Raw genomic sequence first — 20,644 nt, 5'->3', positions numbered from 1 at the left:
CAAAAATGGTGGCCATTTCTTAACCCAAAAAAAAGTGCCCCTCTTGGGGGGGACACTGGAGAACCAGGACCCTGCCTCTGCAGCCCCATCCCTCACCAGCTTTGCTCAGAGCTCGACTGGTGGGTGGGGGGGCACCACAACAGGCCGTCGTGCCCAAGGCTCAGGTGTGCTCAGGGCGTCGGTGGTGGCTGGCACCCATCCTGCCCCTCCTCGGGGGTGCTGGGGGTCCGGAGTTATCCCGCCGGTGGGCAGCCGGAGGAGAGGAGGGCAGGGCAGATGCGGGGGTATGGCTGGGGGGGGGGAGCACTGCTGAGTCTCCTCCCCCCCCAGGAAGAGTGGGGCAGAGAAGGGAGGGGGGCAAAGGGTCAAACCCACCCTTGGCATGTCTGACCGCAGGGGCCGGGCGACTCTTTGTTGGACACCTTCACGCCCGTTCCGCCCCACACGCTGGGCACGGAGGCGATGCCCACCCCCAGCTGCTGCGTGGAGGGGCCCCAGTGCGTCTCTCTAGGGAGGGCTGCCCCCTGCCCTTCCTTCATCAATGAACAGCCCAACCCCCTGCTGTGGGGCAGCGCTGGGCACCAGCCCCTCAGGTGCTAGGGGTGGGGGCCTGCGGTCCAGAACGAAAGCTGCATCCCCCCCACGGCAGCACCGGGCATCACGCCCGGGGGCCGGAGGGTCGGGGTGCTGACGGCCAGCCCCTCGGCGGCTCTCGCCGGTCTTGGCTCCCAGGATCACGCCGGCACAGCGGACGAGGGCGAGTTCAGGATAGACGCGCTGGGGCCGGAGCGGGGCCCGCAGGGGTTAGGGCCCGGACGGGACCGAGGCTCCCTGTGTCCCGGGCGCTGGGTTCTGCTGGAGGGGCTCGGCTCACACCCGGGCCTCAGCCTCCTGCTCTCTTGGTGGTGGCTGGTACAGGCCGGGCGTGGGGCCCGGGCGCCAACAGCGCAGCCTGCCCAGGCAGGCGAGGCGTGCGGGCGGCAGGCGGGGCAGGGCCCCGGGGAAGCAGCGCACCTCGCGGGTGGCGGGGATCTCCGAGAAGAAGGCCCGCTCTCGGCACAGCGGCGCCTCGCCCTCGCTCAGCTCCAGGTCCTTCAACACGGCCAAGATCTCCTGGCGCTGGGCCTGGTTCCGCAGACCCCGCACGTCCAGCAGGGCCGCCACGTGCTTGCTCCTAGGGAGACGAGGAAAGGGGCGCTGCTCAGAACAGCCCATGCGCTCCTGGGCACCCGGCCACGGAGGCAGAGCCATGCCCACACCCGTGGGCACACAGCCATGGGGGGCACAGCCACGCCCAGAGTCTGCAACCAGGGCAAGCCCGGAGACAGGAGAAGCCACTGAGACTGACCCCCAGGGAGCAAAATCCCCTCCTCCCAGCCAAGGAAGGACCCCATGTGAGTGGGGCTGGGGACGCAGCTGCCCCCGTCATGGGGCAGTGAGGAGAGCACCCCCCAGCCCTGGCAGCCGTGCCCCACCCGGGGCAGAGAGACATTGACTGAGGGGAGCTCAGCAAAGGGCCGCAGAGCCGGAGGGAAATCACTCCCCACAACCAAGTGGAGTCTCCCCTCCCGGCGATGTCAGCAAGCCAGGATCAGCCTGCGGCCGTGGGGATCCCCCTAATCAGAGCCCGCCCCGGCGGTGTCAGCCTGCTGCCCGCTGGGATCCCCCAGCCAACACCCGCCGTGTGAGGGCGGCAGGCCGCACCGCGGGGCAGGAGTTTATTTAAAGCCCGGGAAGCTCCGGCCAGCACTTTCAGGATGTTGGCAGAGCGCCCGTGTAATCAGCACAGCCCCGGCCCGCCGGCCTCCCCCTCCCGAGCCTCCGTGCTCCCAGGCAGCTCCCGCGGAGGGGCCAGCCTGGCACTCCTGCCACGGCCCAGAGCTGGTTCTGGAGGACGGCCCCGCTGGGGTCAGCTCTGGCACCCCAGGCTGCTCCTGGGCCCTGGCGTGAGCTGCCGGCGGTGCCAGAACGTGGCGCACACATCCCCTCTCCCCAGCGAGCTCCAGGAGGGAAGATGCACCCGGCACAATTGCTACACTTCCTTCCTCAGAGCTGTCTGCAGCCGGGAACATGGAGCACCGGGAGGGGGACGGGGGGGGACGTGACCTTTTAATCCCACTGCTGGGAAGATGCAGCCGGCTGGTAGGGAGCTGCTTTTAGGGGGAATCTTCTCCAGAGGCAGGTGCTCTGGATCCACTCGCAGGCAGCTCCTGGGTCAGAGGGCAGGGCAGTGCCAGGCCAGCGGGCACTGGGATGGGTGGGGGAAGGTTTGGGGAGAGAGGCAGCATGGGTTGCATGCAGGGGGGGTATACAAGCCTGACGCCCCACCCCTCAAATTGGAGCCCTCAATGCCCGGCTCCTTCCCCCCCCCTCCCCCCGGTCTCCACACCCCCAGTGGCCACAAAGGCTAATTGCCCCAAGTTGGCTGCCAGCGGGAAGTCGCTCCCGGGCCCCTTCCTGTCTGAGCCCAGCCGCTTGTTTTTCCCCTCCGGCCTGTCTTTAACCACCACGGCTAACTGCCCCGCCCTGGCCGGCTGCAGGAAACGGCCCGCGGCCACACTTCGCAGGCGATCTGTCACCTCCCAGCACCGCGCCCGGATGCAATCAGCGGAAGATGGAAAAAGAAGCCGCTCCAGGAGCACGATAACCCCCCTTTGCCCCCCGAGTGACGCAGGCGGCCGTGGCAGAGCCCAGCGCTGGGCAGCGCCACGGGTATTTTTATCTCCCCTCATCCTGGGAAGTGGGTTGTTAACTCCGAGTTCCAGGAAAGCGGTGCTGGGAGCGCGGAGGAAGGGGGCGGCGTTTCACGTCCAGGAGCCCGCTTCGCTTGCTCCTCTTTCTAATTCTGGCCGCCAGGCCAGGGGTCAGGCTGGGCCGGGGGGTGTCCTGGCAGCTGCTGCCCGTGCGATCAGCCGGTGAGCTGGGGAGGACGCGCCGGGGGGTGCCGTTGCCCCGGATCAGGGCTTGGCTCCTGGAGGGCGAGCGCTCTGGGGCCGGGACTGACCCTGGTTACGCACTTGTGCAGCGCTTGGGGACCAGTTGCCGCTCTCTGCCACCTGGGGTGCCAGCCACCCTCTGCCAGACAGGGACTCGCCCCCACCCGCGCCGGCCTGCTCCTCTCCCTGCTTGGCCGATTCTCCAGCGCCCCGCTCTTTGGAGCCTCCCACGCCGGCCGTACGTGGTGGGAGCAGCGACCCCAGGCCCAGGGCAGCAGGCAGAGCCCCCGACCCCAGGAACAGGAGAGGGACAGGAGGAAGTGCGGGGAGGCCCGCTGAGGAGCCCGGGAGGCACATTGCTGAAGGCCTGGCCTGCCCGCCCCTGACACAGCAGGGGCCTAGTGCCATGGGGAGGACTGGCACGCCAGCACCGTCCTGCACCTGCCAGCGTGCATCAGTGCTGCCTCCTGCTGGAGGGAGCATGTGGGGCAGGGTCGAACAGGGCAGCCTCTGGAGAAGTGGGGCAGGAATTTGATCCCTGTTGGACCAGGGCAGCTGGGGAATCCCTGCAGGGGGCTGCCAGCATTCAGCTCCGCTGGCGTGTGGGGAGCATCTGGGGAGTTGCCCCAGGGAGCATCACCACTGGGTTGCGGTCGCTCCCATGGCTGCTGCTGGCGGGGGGTGGGGGGAGCATGTGGGGCACTCTCCCCTGTCCCAAGCAGCAACCCTCCCAGTGCTGGCAAAGCCATTTGCCCTTTTCCCACCCGGCCAGAGTGGCGAGTTGGCACCCGCAGCTGCCCTGGAGCCATTTGACCCTGGTCAATCTCCTGGCTCAACAGGGATGACCTGCGGAACTCACTGCCGCAGGAAGCATGGAGTCCCACGCTGGGCCTGGCCCCAAGAGCTGGCTGATTTCAGGGCCAGGAACCAACCCCCAGTGGGGGAGGGGGAAGGACTGTGGACCTCATGCTGCTGGCCTTCTCTAAGAGCACCAGATACTGGACTAGCAAGCTGCCTGCTGCCTGGCAGAGCGTGGCCCAGCGCCCCCTAGAGGAGAGGTCACGGGGGAGGCGAGTGGGGTTCTGGGACTGTGCAGACCCACGGGAGCTGGGAGTCACGCGTGCTGCCCCAGGCGAAGCGAGGGGTGGCCCCTCTCCACCACCCCCAGCCCTCGGGCTCCTTCCCCAGCGGCAGCGCCCATCTGGCTCATCCAGGGCTTTGCCTGGGGCCGCGTGGCTGCCACAGCCTGTGACAGCCCAGGTCCCTCCCGCACGTGGCGAGCACCCGAGTAACAGCCCCACTTCAGCTCTGCTGGCTTGGTTGTGTTACGTGGCAGCTCCCAGCGGCCGTGGCCGCGGAGCTTGGGGGCAATGTCTGGGCCGCAGCCCGCCTGGCTCTGCCACGCCCAGGTGGGCAGAAAGGAGCGAGAGCCGGCTGAGTCTGGCTGGGCAAGGGGGGAGCGGAGAAGGCAGCACAGCTGTAACCCCTGCCGGGTCTCAGAGCTCCCCAGCACCGCAGAGCGGCCACGTCTGGGGCGAGCCACGGCAGCTAACACGCCCCAGCGGCAGGGCAGAGATCCCCGGTGGGGCAGGAATGGAGGGGGATTCGTGAGCTGAGCTGCGATTCAGCCGAGAGACCTTTAACAGCCCCGAGAGGCCACGAGCTCCCCACAAAGTGCCCCTGCCAGCAGCACGGTGCCCCCTTGCCAGTGCTTTGGGCACTGCACAGGAGATTCCACCCACCGACCCCCCCTGCACACCCTTGCTGAGGGGGGAAGCCAGGCAGGCCCCCCCAGCCCTGGCAGCAGGAGCGCAGTTGAGGGCACCATGGAGCTGGCCCCACCCTGCCCCACAGCTCGCTGGCATTCCCCAGAGCCCCCCTTCGCCCTGATGATGGAGCTACGCTGGGGGCTCCTCCAGAGGACTGAACTGGGGATGGAAGGATTTGGGGTACTCTGCTGGGGAAGGTGCATGGGCAAGGGTCCCACCACAGCCCCCCACAGTGCCCCGAGCATGGCTCGGCACAGGTGCGCCCCACTCACCGGACATCAGGGAAGTCCTGCGCCAGCATGCCCACTTCCATCTGGATGGAGGGCGTGTCCTCCAGTTGTAGGATCTCGGCCAGGTGAGGCACCACCGTGTTCAGCCAGGACGAGGTCGACTTCTGTGTGCAGGGGGGGCAGTCAGGACAGGGAGAGGGGACGGGGCAGGGGCCAAGGAGAACCCCCCGCCCCGACTGTGCCATTCAGAGGCTGGCACTACCAACGAGACGTAGGGGATGAACCAACTGGAGCTCAGGATTTGGGAGGGGCGCACACAGTCCCCCCCCCCCCCCGACCCCACAAGAGAACCCCAGCAATGGGGCTCAGCCAAGCGGGTGCACAACGCCCAGCACAGCATGGCACAGCTGGCAGGGCTGGAGGCTGCTGCTAATCCCGACTCTGTCACTGCCCTACTGAGGGAGCCTGGGCCCGTCACCGCGCCTGCTCCATGCCTCAGTTTCCTCTCCCAACCCATGTCCGTTCACACGGGGAACTCCACGGGGCAGGACCCCTCTGGCTCCGTGGCTGTGCAGCCCCCGACACATGGCGACAGTTCATGCTGGGCGCCCCCATACCTCCGGGCTAGGTTTCACCCTCCCTCTTTTACCCCCATTGTCCAAGCCAGGCCCAGCTGGCTCTCCCAGGCTCCGCCCTCCGCGACAAGGGGTGCACCCACCCTTCTTCCTGCCTCTGGGACTGCCCAGGAAGTCTCCTCCAGGCAGCCTGCAGCTGAGACTCCCTCTCCAGAGGCCCTTCGGGGCAGGCCCCCGTGCCAGCCTACAGGGCGCCCCACGCTGAGCAATGGTGGGGATTCAGGCCCACTGGGGATCCCCGCAGGGCCGCCCGCCCCCACCCCATTGCTCAGCTACAGGGCCGGGGCCCCCGCAGCCTCCTTCGGGCTCACCAGCCGGCCGAAGAGCTCCTGCAGCTGGCGGCCTTCCTCCTGGAGCCGAGCCGCCACCTTGGCTCTCATCTTGGCGGAGCTGCAGATGAGCCGGACCTGCAGCAGGGGCCGGACATACTCCATCAGCACCCGCCGGTGCACCTCGGTCACCAGCGCCTGCGGCAGACACAGCAGCTCAGCCGGGCAGCGGAGGGGAGAGGCAGAGCATCCGGATCAGCAGCGGGGGGGGGAGGTCCCTGGGAGGGCCGGGGCGAGGGCAGGGGGCAGGACTGAGGCCAGAGCCGTGGCGCTGGGGCAGGAACGTGGGAAGTTAAGCAGCAAAAGATGCGGGGTCAGGCCCGTGCCCGCCCCAGGGCACAGGGCAGAGGGTGGCGGTGGAGCCGTCTGGGGGCAGGGGGCGTCTGGGCGGCAGTGCCCGTTCTCCCTTCTGCCCAGGCGGTGGCAGAGAGGCAGGCTGGCGGCCCCATCCCTGTCCCGTGCGGCGGCTCCTCCCGGCGCCCCCAGCAGCGCCCACCTGGTACGGCTCCGGCTGCATGTTCCACAGCTTCTGGGCATAGTCCGTGAGCAGCGCGACGATGGCGTCGAAGGCCTCCGAGCTGTTCAGCCACTTCCTCTTCATTAGCTTGTGGAAGTAGGGCTGAAAAGGGGAGGCCAGGCTTAGCACCGGGGCAGGGGGCAGAGCCGGGCACCCCCTGGGGGGGCACACGGGGACGCCCCACTCCTGTCTGCTGTTGCAGCCGGACCAGGAGCAGGACAGATCTCAGCAGCGCCCCCTCTGACAGGCTGCTGGCTTGACCCTGCTCACCCCTGCCCTCCCCTCCATTTGGATCCAGAGGGCTGGCAGTGGGGGCCGAAGGGGAAGGGGACCCCAGGTTTCCGTGAAGGACAGCAGCAGCAATCCTGCTCTTCCAGGGCTCAGAGATGGCTGTGACCCCCCAGAAACCCCCGGGGGGGGGGGAGCAGAGATTCCAGGCTAGTCCCCCTAGGAGAGTCCAGGACAGCCCCGAATCCTGTCCTGGGTGCACCCCCTGCTTTGAGTGCCCCGGAGAGCTAGGCATGGGCTACCAGATGCAGGGCACCCCGGTGCACCCCTCCTCCGGCAGTGCCCAGCCCTCTGCCTCCAGAGGCAGCCCCCTTCCTTTCCTGGCAGCGCTCATGTCTGTGCTGGGGCGAATGGGGGCCTTTGCCACCTTGCCCTGTCCCCCCACCTCCCAGCTTTTTCTGAGCATATGCGCGATGTGCCTCAGGTGGTACGTGCCCAGGATTCATCACTGAAATCGGTCTGTGGGTTGGATCCCTGGCCTGGGCGGGGAGCGCGACGTGAACCCTGACCCCTGCCCCACGCCCCCCAGATAGGAACATGAGAATGGCCACCCCGGGTCAGAGCAAGGGTCCGTCTAGCCCAGCGTCCTAACTCTGACAGTGGCCGGTGCCAGGTGCTTCAGAGGGAATGAGCAGAACAGGGCAATTATCAAGAGATCCATCCACTGCTGTCTGCCTGCCGGAAGCAGGGAGTGGATATTTAGGGACACCCTGAGCACGGGGCTGTGTCCCTGCCCGTCTTGACTAATAGCCACTGATGGACCTATCCTCCACGAACTGATCTCATGCTTTTTTTGAACTGAGTTATAGTGTTGGCCTCCGCAACATCCCCTGGCAGTGAGTTCCACAGGTTGACGGTGTGGCGTGTGAAGAATTCTGTTCGTTTTAAACCTGCTGCCTGTTAATTTCCTCAGGTGACCCCTGGTTCTCGTGTTATGGGAAGGGGTAACTAACAAGTCCCTATTCATGTTCTCCACACCAGTCATGATTTTATAAACCTCTGTCATACACCCCCCCCGCTTTTCCAAGCGGCACAGTCCCAGTCTCTCTAAACTCTCTTCCTAGGGAAGCTGATCCATCTCCCCTTCTCTGCACCGTTTCCCAATTCCAGTCTCTCTGTTTTGCGCTGGGATGGCCAGAGCTGCCTGCAGTACCCCATGCATGGAGTGCGATGTATTGATATAGTGGCGTCATGATATTTATTGTCTTATTATCTCTCCCTTTCCTAAGGGGTCCTAACGCTCTGTTCCTCAGACAGACCCACATGCCCCCCGCACACGGACCCGGCCAGAGTCCTGCGGGTGCCCCAGCCTGCCCCCCACATACACATACCCTGAGTTCCTCAAAGAGATGCTGGGCCAGGACGCGGTTGCAGAGCCGGGTGACCCGGTCCAGGGCGGCGCTGGCCTGGCGCCGAGGGGCTTCGCTCTCGGGGTGGCCAAACCGCGCCAGATCCTCCACGTAGTTCCTGGGGGAACGGCGTCCATCAGCAAGCCGGCCCACAATGCACTGCAGCAACACCCCCCCCCCCAGGCAGTGGGCGCTGGGCCCCAAAATCCAAGCCCTGCCCCCATCCCCTTGGCAAGGGTCTGCGGGACAGATCTTGCCACGCTTTCCAGCAAGGAGGTCTTGGGGTACAGCTGGGGGCCAGAGGGCACAACTCAGCAGGGGTATGGCTGGGGGGGTGGGGGTGGGACATCGCAAGGGAGTTTTGGGGGACACAGCTGTGAGATATCCCAGTGGGACACCCTGGGGAGGTACAGCCAGGGGGAGCCCAGCATAGGGTCTCAGGGGAGGCACGGCCGTGGGGGGGGAACCCAGTGGGGTACCTTGGGGAGGCATAGCTGGGGCTGAACCCAGCAGGGGGCACCAGGTGGGGGGCATGGCGGGGGGGAACCCAGCAAGAGGCCTTGGGCAGGGGACACGGCCAGGAGAGAACCCAGCGGGGGGGGCACAGCCATGGCAGGAGACACAGCGTGTCTGCTACAGGACATGGGCTGGTTCACCCCAGCACCCAGGTTTGGTGCTCCCCAGCCCTACGCAGGCAGAGGGGATCCGGGGGGGGGGGGTGCTCACCTGAAGGGGGGGCAGCAGTTGACCTGGGCAATGGTCCTGCCCAGATAGCTGTCGGCGGGGGGGCCGCTCTCACCCAGCGCCTCATGGAACCGCTCCACCTGGCTCTGAAAGCTGCGAAGGGGGAGAGAAGGCACCTGGTGAAGGGTGTCCTCGGGCCCCAGGGGATCCCCGGCCTCCCATACCAAGGACAGCCCTGTGGGGGGATCCCCACCCCTCCCTGCCCAGCGAGGGCATCCTTGCACCCCCAGGCACATGCCCCATAGTACTCTCTCTGATGGACCCCAGGGCTCCAGCGGGAAGGACCAGCACCCCCACGGAGGCTCCCTGGGCTGGCCCCGTCTCCTCCACTCAGCTGTCACCTCGTTGGGCCCCATCCTCCCTATTTCCCAGCCTCACACATCCCCCCCAGACCAAACCCCGCACGGCACGGGGAGGGGAGAGAAACCTGTCGCCCAGAAGTCCTGGAAGACAGCAGCCAAAGCAAGGCAGCGTAAGCGTAGCTAAGTACAGCAGGCTGGTGAGCTCTGCACAGACCAAGGGTCTAATTTTTGGGGGGCTCGGACAATGTCCCTGGGAGACACTGGTACCCAGCACCCGCAGGAACAGGGGAGCAATAACCGCAAACCAGCCTGAGCAAGATAATGGGCGACAATGGGTGGAACTGGCATGAATCATGTAACACCCCCGGAGCAAGGACACCTCGCCGTTCTGTCGGCGACCCGGCGGGATCGGGGGCCGGGAAGGCTGAGTGAGAACATGGAGATCCCTGCTGGCGCGCCGGCCCTGGGCAGGGCAAACCGCCACGGGGAGGGGGCTCGTTAGTATTTAGCTGGGCTCCATCCTCACGGAAGAGCCTGGCCCGTCGGCCTGACTGGCACGCTGGAGACAAAGCCGCTCCTTTGTCCGTACCGCCAGGCCCTCCGCACAGCCAGGCCCCGCGCCGCATCGCTTGCACCGGCTCACGCGGCTGGGAGCTCGCTGGCTTTTGCGCTGATCTCAGCCGAAGTCTCCAAGAGTCGCAGGTTTTGCTTCGTGCCCCATGGGAGCATCCTCGTTCCCTCCCCACCCAAGGCTCCCGACAAGATACTGAACTCACGGGCTTGAACTTATGGAGCCCGATTCCCCGCCCATGGGAAGCCCTCTTACGCTCTGCTCCCCCGCTGGGAATCCGCCCCCCCCCACCTGCCTTCCCCCACAGGGAGCCCCCTCACCTCTGCAGGAACTCGGCCAGACCAGCCAGGCAGCAGAGCACCATCCGCTCCCCGAACTCCGGCGTGATCTGTGGGGCTCTGTCCACGTGGGTCTTCAGCAACTGCCGGGAGAGGAGCAGGCCGCTGAGCTGCCGGGGGGGAGCCGGGAGTGTGCCCCCCCCTCCCCCGAGCCCCCTCTCACTGGGTGCATGGACTGGGGGGACCCCAACCTCCAGCAGGCACGACTGACTCGCCCACGACAGCGACAAAGGGGGCGCCCCACAGGCCCCGCCCAAGCCCCGGCAGCAGCAGACCTGGGCCATGAGCTGCCAGCTCAGGGCAGGTCCAGCCAGGCCCCAGGCGTTCGGGTCAGAGCTGCTGTATGATGTTGGTAGCTTTCTCCTGCAGAGCCGGGAGAGGCCTTTCCCCTGGGGAGGGGGCGAGACGGGCAGAGCTGGGATCCCGGCCGGGTGAGCCCAAGGATAAGCTTAGAGCCCTGCCCTGGCTCTAGGGAGATGGGCACATGGGACCCACTCTGCACCCCGGGTCCCAGAGGAGCTGGGAGAGCCAGGCCACCAGTATGGCCCCAGGGAGGAGAGGGGTGGGAGGCCAGACCAGGTCCCAGACTGGCCCCAGGCTCCCATGGAGCACGCTCCCTCGGCTGGGACACGGACTGCGCCTCTACCCCGGCCACACCAAGCACCCCTGGGCCCAGCGGGAGAACTCCCGGCCCCGTTCAGCCAGCACGACAGGCCTGAGGCCGAAGGGCACCAGTGCCCAGCGGCGTGAACTGCTAATTACATGAATGATGGGGGGAGAGAAATGAGGGGGGCATGTGTGTGGCAGGGGCAGGCCAGGGGGAAGGGCATGAGGGAGACATGGGGGGCCAGGCAGGGTGGGCAGGGTTCCCGGGGGTTAGGCAGGGCAGGCAGAGTTCCCGGAGGCCAGGCAGGGCAGGGAGGGTTCCCGGGGTCCAGGCAGGGCGGGCAGGGTTCCCGGGGGCCAGGCAGGGCGGGCAGGGTTCCCGGGGGCCAGGCAGGGCGGGCAGGGTTCCCGGGGGCCAGGCATGGCGGGGAAGGGGCGCGCACAGGTGCAGACACCCTGCCCCAGACGCACCGAGATCACCCTGCTGGACAGTTCCAGCCGACCGTCCTCTCGACTCAGCTCCTGCGCCCAGCGCTTCTCCTCCTCCCGCAGCTCCCAGCTCATGTCGGTCGCAATCTTGGTCTAGGTGCAAACAGCAAAGATGTCACGGCAGCCGGGGGGGAGGAACCACCCCTCCCTACAGCGCCCAGCCAGCTGGCTCCCAGACGGGCCCTGGCACTCGGCAGGACTGTGCTCCCCAAAACCCCCCTCGATCAGCCCCCCGCCACCTGCTTATTAAAGGACTGACACCCACAGCCCCCTGGACTATCGCCGGGGGGGGATCACCCACTCCCAGCTCGGAGCCACCACGGGGAAAGGGAAAGGGTGGGTAGGTGCCCTGGGGTGGGGAGGGGGTGGAGTGGGGAGGCGCCGTGGGGGGTGGGCACCACCTGCCGAACCCGGGCTCCCCTGTTACCTTCACGGCTGCGACGCAGGCCTCCTCCAAGCGGCGCTGGGTCTCGGGCGGCAGCAGGGGCTCCTGCTCCTGGGCACTGAGCAACGGGGCAATGTCCAGCCGCCCCAGCACCTCCCTGGGGGCAGAGACAGCTGTGAGGGCCCCCCGCCATGTCCGCCCTGCGCAGACTTCAGGGGGGCTCACGTGGCCCTCTCCTGGAACACCTCACACAGCCCCAGGACCAGCTACGAACCCATCCCGCCCTCCCCAGTGCCAAGTACCGACCCCAGAGCCGGTCCCGTCCCCCCCCTCAGCTCCAGGAGCCAGCCCCGCCAGGGAGCACCGGCCCGGGGGACCCCAGCCGGCTGCGGCCCCCACGCCCGCCCCCCTCACCTGCGGTAGGTGTTGCTGTGCCAGTCCAGGAGGAAGTAGAGCTCGGCGATGGAGAGGTTCCTCTGGACGACACCGCCCAGCAGCTGGGCCAGCCCCTCGTGGTAGCTGCGGGCGTAGACCGCCAGGGCCTGGTACTCGGGGGGATAGGCCGGCAGCAGGTGGCTCCTGACGGCGCCCAGGTCCTCCACCACACGGCGGGTCAGCCGGTCCATATGCCCCGCCAGGGGGCCGCCGCTGCCCTCCGCGCACCGGCCCAGCCGCTCGCACACCGCCCCCTTCACCGCCTCAGCCCACCTGCGGCGCATGGCTCGGGGCCGGGGCCCGGCGCTGCCCCCCTGCCCGTCCTGCCACCGCCGGTCCGCAGCCTCCTCCTGCTCAATCACCCGCACCACCAGCTCTAGGGGCGGGTAGGTGCCCTTGGCCTCCAGGGCCTCGGCCAGCACGGCCCAGAGCTGCTGCATCAGGGCATCGTAGAGCAGCGCCACGTCCTTGGTCTTGCGGCTGCCGTCTTTGGTGCCCTCCCCGCCCTCGCTGCTCGGGGAGGCCTCCCGGCTGCACTCTGCCTCCAGCTCTATGATGTGCTCGTCCGCCGCCGGCAGGTCCCGCTGCTGGATCAGGTTCAGGATCTCCAGCACTACAGGGAGCGGAGCGGAGAGGTCAGCAGGAGCCCCAGGGAAAGGGGAGACCGGGACGGCAAGGGGCTGTGGGTCACAACTGAGGGGCACCGGCACAGCTGCGGGCGTGGAGGGGAGCCCAGGGCTGCCCCAGCGGGGGGCTATAGGCCAGGATTGAGGGGCACCAGCAGACCAGAGGTGGGAACAGAAAGGCTGTGGGTCGGGAGTGCTAACCCCACACGTGCTCCGGCTCTGCCCATCTCCCCAGATGCCATGTAGAACAGCCGGCGTCGCTAGCTGCCAGCTCCACTGGGCGGCGAGCGTCTCCGTTGCAGGCTGAATGGGGCGTTCTCTCAAGTGAGGGCTGGGCCTCCTGAACCCGGCTGCCAGGGGCACGTGTGGGTACCACCAGCAGCTCACCTCTCAGCCAGGTGGGGATACGCTGCCCTGACCGGTGGTTCCCATCGGCAAAGCGGGGCGAGACGCTCCCTCTGCTGGAGCCCACTGGCTGCTGGGTCAGCGTCCGGGGGAAGCCGGCAGCAGAAGCCATAAATCAAACAGCAGCTTGGCTGGGCTGGGTGGGGGACGGCCCCAAGCGCACCCACGAGCCCATGTCACTCTGGCTGCCCTGAGATGAGCTGGCCACGGTGCCCTCACCCTGGTGTCCAGCCGCCAGGCTTTGGGGCACAGCACACGGCTCAGTGTTGGGGGGGAGGCACGGCCCCGGGTGGGGTGATGGGTACGGCACATGGGCCAAGCCCTGGGGGACACAGCCCTGCAGAGCCCTGGGACCCACGGCCAGCCCTGGACCCGAGCGGGGCTGGTGACACGGAGCATGGGCCTGCTGGGGGAGCAGACAGTGACGCCGTTCTCCTCCCCTGCCAGGGAGAGGCGCTCGACCAGCGGCAGAGCACAGGGGCGGGAGGGGCAGGGGGTGCTCTCAGTCCCTGGGTGCTGTCTGTGGACCCCGGAGGGCCGTGTGGGGGGCTGGGCAGCCAGGGCAGATCCCAGGGGCTCCCCTTTGGCTTAGAATGTTTCTTAAAATAATATTCTGCAGCTATTGCTCTGCGACCCCCACCCCCACCTGGGACCTCTGACCCCCATATGTGACCTACAAGTGACCTTCGCCCTGCAGCAGGACCCTCCCGGCAAGGAAAGGGGCACTGTGCCCAGAAGTGCCCCCCGTGGCCCTGGCGAAACAAAGCAACAGGGTCACCTCTTCCTTCCCCCCAGGCCGCGTGCTCCGGGCACAAAGTCCGACCGCCGGGCTCCCCGCCGGGCCAGCGTTTGTGCCCGCCAAACCTCGCCTCCAGCAGGCAAGATCCTGCAATGGGGCGGTGCCGGCCGAGCCCCGCGGGACGCCCACCCCGGGTGGAGACAAGGGGAGTTTTACTCCACAGTCTCCACGCCCCCACTCCCGGCGCCGTGGCAGGGGCAATCTCCGCTGGCATTCGCATGGAAACGTCCCATTCCCAGCCCTGCTGACGGCAGCTGGGAATGTACCAGGGGCAAGGAAAGCCACAGCACGGCACTACTGCAGGGTTTCTAGGCCCATCTCGGGATTATTTTTAGCATCTGACTCTGGGTTTTCCAAGGGTTTTTGGAGGGGGAGCCCCAGAATGGCCCCTCCAGTCCCCCACCCCAGGGTGCCCACAGGCAGAGACCCCCTCCCCCCCCAGGGCAGCATGCGGAGCTGGGCGCACACCCTGACCCCCTATGTCTGTATCAGTCCTTACACCTGCCCCTCACCGCAGCGTCCCAGGGTCTCCGCCCAGGGTGTGAACTCCCAGCACCTGGCCTGATCCCCGGGAGGGAGCCAGGATCAGGCTGGTTTTCAAGCAGAGAGGGCTGCAGGCGGGATATTTGCACCTCAAAGGATCCTTAAATCGGTGGGTTCTTTGCTCTCCACGCCCCGGGATGAGACAACAGGGCCTGTCTGGGGAGGGGGGCGTCCGCCACAGACAGAGCGGCTCCAGCCACCTGATCCGTGGGGGCGATAAGGTCTCTGCTCAGAACTGGCTGTTCCAGACCCGGGCGCCCTGGGGCAGCCGCTCCCAGGGGTTCACTTTAGGGTCCAGTTACCTGCCTGTTCCCCATGGGGGCCTCGCTGGCCCCCTCCCTCCCAATTGCTGGCACCCCCCCACCTTCCCAGGCTCCCTCAGGCCACGGGCGGGGCACACAGACAGGTCCCAGGTCAGGCTGGGCCCATCCCATGCCGCCGGCTGCATCCTGTGCTGTGTGCTGTGCACCCACGGCACCTCTGTGCTTTGGGGGACTTTGCCAAGGACCCATAGCAAGAGCCCGGCTGCCCCATTGCGGAGCCAGGAACCCCAGCGCCCAGGGACGGGGCTCACCGCATGCACAGCGATGCGCTAGTCAGCCCAACTATGGGAAGAGCCCATGGTGCAGATGGGGAAACCGAGGCAGAGAAGTAAATGGACTCACACGCAGCCAGGAGAGCCAGGGATAGAACCCAGGAGTCCTGACTCCCCTCCTCCGCCGGGGGGGGGGCGGGGAGTCCTCCCTGATCTAACCACTAACCCCCACTTCCTTCCCAGATCCAGGACTAAACCCGCACAGGTCACGGCTGGCAGCAGGGTGCCACTCTGCACGCAGCATGCCCTGCCTCACCACGGCAGCTCCTTTCAGCACCGGGAGCCGGCCGGACCCAGGAAACAGGAAGCAAGGAGCAAGGTGGGGAAGGTAGGGACTCCTGGCGGGGACGGTGAGGGGGGCGCCCTCGTGGCTGAGGCTCCTGGGAAGGGGTAGCTGTAGGGGCTTATGGGGCAGGCTGCTGAGGGGGGGCTGCCTGAGAGGGGGAGAGAGTCAGGCACGGGGGAAAATCTATCCTCCCCCACCCCTGCCCAAAGGGACACAGCCCTTGACTGGCAGGCCCCATCCCCGGGATGGTGCATTAGGACCCTACCGGGGCCCACGCTCCCCCCACATCCCCTCGGGGGTCCTTCCCCAGGCCTGGAAACCCAGCTGCAGCTCCCCGCCCAGCCTCCTTCCTCCCGCAGCCCGCCCAGCAGGGAGGGGGAGCCCGCTGGGGTGACGGTGCCCGAAGCCCATGGCCGTGCGCCGGCTCACCTGACAGAGGCTCCTTGGCCTTGGCGACGGTCTCCACCTCCTGGGCGCTGGGCGCCGGCTCCGGGGCCTCGGGGGAGCTGGGCTTGTCCGCCAGCAATGCCCGGTGCGCCCGGCCCCCCAGGCCCAGCTTGAGGAAGGACATGCGCTTGCCGGCCTCGGCGTCGCGCTCGGCCGGGCAGCTCTCCGGGCTGGCCGGGCTCTCCTTGCGCCGCCCGTTGAAGCGTTGCAGGAGGCTGATGTCCTCGGAACGGCGCCGCGCCTTCCGCGGCTCCCCCTCGGCCAGCGGGAGGATGCGGCCCAGGAAGGAGCGCCGCTCGGGCCCTCTGTCCCCGTTGGGAGCCTTCTCCTTGCCCGCCCCTTTCTTGCCCTTGCCCAGGCGGAAGGGGGACAGGCCCACCAGCCTCTCCAGCGTCGCCCGCCGCGGGAAGTGCTCCTCCAGGGTGCCATTGAAGAGGTTGCGTTCAAAGCCACCGCCCTCCTCCTCCTCTTCGTCCTCCAGGAAGGGGTTCCTTTCCCCGGGGGCGACATCCCCCAGGAAGGAGTCCCCCGAGTTCTCCTCCAAGTCCTCCTCGAAGGGGTTGGTGCTGCTTTCCTTCCCCAGGATCAGCTCCCCGGCACTGCTTGGCGTCCCGTTGGCCTTGGCCATCTTCAGCTTGGAGGAGTTCTTAAGGACCGGCATGGCCACGGCTGACCGGGACCTGGCAATACAGGGGACAGGGGTCAGCGCCAAGTGGGGGTTGCTGGGGGGGGACCCCCACACACGAGAGACGTGGAGGTGATCCCAGGGCTACAGGAGAAGAAACAGCTTGGGACACGTAACACCCACCCGCAACCTAAACAAGGTATACCACCGTCGCACGCCTGTACCCCCATCCCACAGTGTGCCCCGTCGCACACCTGTATCCCCATCCTATAGTGTGCCCCATCGCACGCCTGTACCCCCATCCCAGTGTACCCCATTGCACACCTGTACCCCCATCCCACAGTGTACCCTGTCGCACGCCTGTACTCCCATCCCAGTGAACCCCATCGCATGCCCTGTACCCCATCCCACAGTGTACCCCGTCGCACGCCTGTACTCCCATCCCAGTGAACCCCATCGCATGCCCTGTACCCCAACCCACAGTGTAGCCCATCGCATGCCCTGTACTCCCATTCCACATACCCCGTATCACACACACCCTGTAACCCAACCCCACACCGTGTACCCCTCATCGCACCATGTACCCCATCCCAAATGCCACATACCCTGTATCGTACACACCTTGTAGCCTCACCCCGCACCATGTACCCCACTCCCACACACTGTATCCCTTATCACCCAGCATATCCCCAACCCACACCATGTGCCCCCATCACACATCGTTTACCCCCAACCCACGCCCACCGCACCCATCCCACACCGTGAACCCCCCATGATCCGCCATGCACACCCATCCCACCCCATGTACCCCCACCCCATACAACTTCACACACGCTCCGACTCCAGGAACCCCCCCGATACACCCTGGCATGCCCCGCAGACACACCCTGTCCCGCACAAAGCACAACGTTCGTTCGGTTGATGGCAAGCCCTGGAAAGCGAGGAAAGCCCAGGCTCCCTGTTGCCCCCAGCGTGGGCACTCAGCAAGGCAGGGTCTTGGGGGGAACAGAGCCTCTGTGATCGGTGATGGCACTGTGGTGCCGGCGTCGGGGGAGAGCTGGGCAACTGACACAACTCCACAGAGCTTCTCCTCCAGCGTCTCACAGACCCCTAGACTTTCAGGCCGCACGGGACCGTCATGGCCATCTCGTGTGACCTGCTGCACATCACGGCCCCAGAATCTTGCCCCCCACTTCTCGCCACAGTAACCCAGACCCTCGGGCTGAGCCACTGACGTCCTCAGGTCTCGAAGGAAGAGTGCACGTTTCAGAGGATCCACTGTAGACGCTAATTGGGACCAGCAAGTGATCCGGGCCCCACCCTGCAGAGGAAGGCGAAAACCTCCAGGGTGTCTGCCAGTCTGACCCAGGGGGGGAATTCTTTCCTGAACCCACCTCTGGTGATGGCTTGGACCCTGAGCATGCGGCTCTTGTCATTCCGCAGATGGGGAAACTGAGGCACAGAAGGGGGAAGTGGCTTGCCCATGGTAACAAAGCAGGCCAACGGCAGGGCCAGGAAGAGGAGCGAGTCGATCCACGAGGCTCTGCTGAGCTCAGCGTCTCAGTGTATCCTTGCTGCGTGCACAGCGTTTGTCCCAGTGCCAGGACGTGGGTTACGGGGCTGGTTTTTACCAGCATCGTTAGCCCGGTGCCACCCCTAGCGCGGGTGCAGCAATACTGGGGCAAAGGGGCCATAGACTCAGAGAGCTCACTCCCCTTCCGGCATGGCAACAGCTCCCCCGGGACCAGCACCGTTCTACCAGGATAAATGCACCCAGCCCAGCAGAGTGGCACCGCTGTCTGGGACAGTGACACCGGGACAAGTCTGTGTGTGGACAAGCCCGGGCTTGTGTTGCTGGGGAGTGGGGAAGGGGGTTGAGCTAAAGCAAATACAGGTGCTCCTACCCCCGCGTCAGCATCCGGGCCGGGGTGGAGGCTCCGCAAGGGCCATTGTGGTCAATTTCCCTGGCTAGGCAGGGCCTAGGTACACCTGTAGAACTGGTCAAACTTTCCACCTAGACAAGGGTCCGTCTGGCTAAGCAGCAAAGATTCTGCTGCAAATTCTGGGGTGGGGAGAGCTTCACGGAGACCAGGCCACAAGAATCCTTTATAAAGGAGTGAGTGAGATACACCGACAATCCACAGCCCCCCACACACACCCCAGCCTCCCACCACGCACCCCCACCCCATGTATCCCTCTCTGCTCCCCCTCCACACACATACAGCCCACAGAGGAACACTTGGCACTCTGCATGGCGGATTCAGACTGGGAGCCAGAGATGCCCCCCCCCTCCTTCACAGACATTCATCACTGCCGGACCCAGCATGGCTGCAGCCTCACCGTGCACCTCAAATGCCCAAGCGGGGGGCTGAGCCCCCCACTCCACCCCCAAGGTCTGGGCAGACTCTGATAACAACGGTGCTAACAACCCCCACGCTGGGCTTTTCATCCCTCGGCGTAAGGTCACCTAGCGCAGCCTTGGGTGGCCGGGAGGTGCTAGTGTCTGTCTGTCCCTCCGCAAGGGGTAAGGGTCTGGGGATGGGGAGCTCAGGATTAGCTGTCTGCACTTTTATCTCCACTCCTATGTGTTTGGCTGGCCCAGGACCCAGTGGGCCGGTGCCCCCCGCACAAGAGAATTGGGTCCATCGATGCCTGCACAGTCACGTACGCCGGTGCCCGCTCCCCCACCAGGATTCCCGGGGTAAGTGGCTTCAGAAAGGGCAGGCCCTGGCATGTGGCTGGGCTAACGAACGCTCTGTGCCCCGCCACGGGGACAGCAGAGCTGTGGCCAGCTGGGCCCTACCTTGGCATGAGGCCAGGTTGTGCCAATTGGCATCACCATAAATTAACCAGAGAAGCCACCCCACCCTGCCCCTCCCCCAGCCTTTGGGCTCCAGCTCGGCGGGTTAATGAATTGCCAAGGGCTGGACTTTGCTCCAGGCCTGCAAGAGGCCAGGTCTTCCCTGCAGTGCCCGCTGTCAGGGCAGAGCAAAGTCCTGGCATCCGGGGTGTGAACCGGCTGGTCTGTTGGCTTCTGTCCAGATGGGCACCTACTCAGGCCCAGGTAAGAGCCCATTTCTCCCGCCAGACCCCGGCACAATTGGCAGGGCCCCCCAGGGTGTTTGCTCTGCTCCCAGGGAGCAGCAGTTTCGCTTTCACCTTTGGCTGGGCAGAGTGGGAGAGGGGAGGCCATTTCCCTTGGAGGAAATCAAGGCAGGGCAGAAATCCCACAGCCTTCCCCGGCCCCTGGCAACTCACAGGGCCCGGAGGGAGAGCCTGTGGGTCAGCCCTGCAGAGCGGTCACCCGGCTGGCAGCTCACCCAGCGCCGGTCGTCCTGCTCCAGCGGGCTGAGATCACCGGGCATCCTGTCGCTCTGCCGCTCGCCCACAGCCCTGGCAGGACTGGGGCCAGAGGGGATAAGCTGCCGGGGAATCCCAGAGGAGGCGGGTGCTCTTTGTCGCTAGGGCCCAGCCCAGCCGCCTGACCCAGGGCAAGCAATTCCCCAGGGTTCCCCAGTCCGGGCCTCCATCTGCCCCTGGGTGATGGAAGCCAGCTGGGCTCCCCCAGGTCAGCGGGGGAGGGAGGGAGGGCACAGGGTGTGCTGCACCCCCCCAACTGCAGCTGCTCCCCATCAGGGTCACCGGGAAGCCTGGTCAGCCAACAAACCCCTGACCTCAGGGGGAGAAACCTGAGCCCCTCCTCTGCCCCCAGGCCGGGTCAGAGCCCCCGCACCCCCTCACTCCAGACCAAAAGAGAGCCCCCCCTCCACAACCCGGCGCCCACCACACCCCCAGGCCGACGTAGAGCCCCCCTGAACCCACCCTCACCACGAGGCCGGCACCCAGCGCCCCCTCGGGAGCCTCCAGCCCCGTGACCCCATGGGGGGGGTGGACGCGCCCCCCCACCCCGGCTGCAGCAGACGCACGGCCCGTGCCCCGGGGGCGAGCCCCGATGACCCCGCCGGGAAGCGGGGAGCAGCTTTCGGGCACGGCAACCCCCCCCCCCAGGACCGGACCGGCGCCCGGGGTCAGGAGGGTCCCTCGGGAGCCCAGCGCGGAGCGGCTCAGCTGAGGTCCCCGAGCCGGTACCTGGGTCTGCATCGCGCTGCTGCGAGCGGCCCCTGCGGGCCGGTTCCCCCCCGCGTCCACCTGGGCAGGTGGCCCCCCTGCGCCGCCCCTTGCCAGTCGCCACCACCCGTCCCTTTGTCCTGCCGGCTGCTGCTGCTGCTGCTGGCCGAGGCGGCAGGCGACAGCTCCGGGAACGCCCCGGGACCCAGGAGGGGCAGCGAGCCGGCCCCGCCCTCCCGTGGGGCAGGACAGGGGCGGGGAGCTGCGGGGACGGAGCCGCCTGGGGCTGCGGGGCAGGACAGGGGCAGGAGGGAGCCGCCTGGCATT

The 20,644-nt window shown here is 66.8% G+C and overlaps 1 protein-coding gene across 1 annotated transcript; it reads right to left on the bottom strand.

Moving 5' to 3' along the window:
* EXOC3L2 (exocyst complex component 3 like 2) lies at positions 1-16,285 on the bottom strand. Its single transcript, XM_067556557.1, has 11 exons — positions 15,607-16,285; positions 11,903-12,536; positions 11,531-11,645; positions 11,086-11,196; positions 9,991-10,091; positions 8,780-8,890; positions 8,036-8,171; positions 6,396-6,518; positions 5,882-6,037; positions 4,978-5,099; positions 1-1,174 (listed from the first exon to the last, which is right to left on the bottom strand). The coding sequence occupies exons 1-11, from the start codon at positions 16,283-16,285 to the stop codon at positions 871-873; spliced, it is 2,592 nt and encodes an 863-aa protein (XP_067412658.1). The 3' UTR covers positions 1-870.
* Positions 16,286-20,644: the final 4,359 nt, after the last annotated feature.

The sequence above is a fragment of the Emydura macquarii genome, unplaced genomic scaffold, assembly GCF_026122565.2.
Source record: "Emydura macquarii macquarii isolate MOO-44397 ecotype Brisbane River unplaced genomic scaffold, CSIRO-AGI_Emac_v2 contig_1790, whole genome shotgun sequence".
Classification (NCBI taxonomy): Eukaryota; Metazoa; Chordata; order Testudines; family Chelidae; genus Emydura; species Emydura macquarii.
The sequence above is the reverse complement of the archived record's forward strand: the minus strand, read 5'-3'. Positions and strand labels throughout refer to the sequence as shown.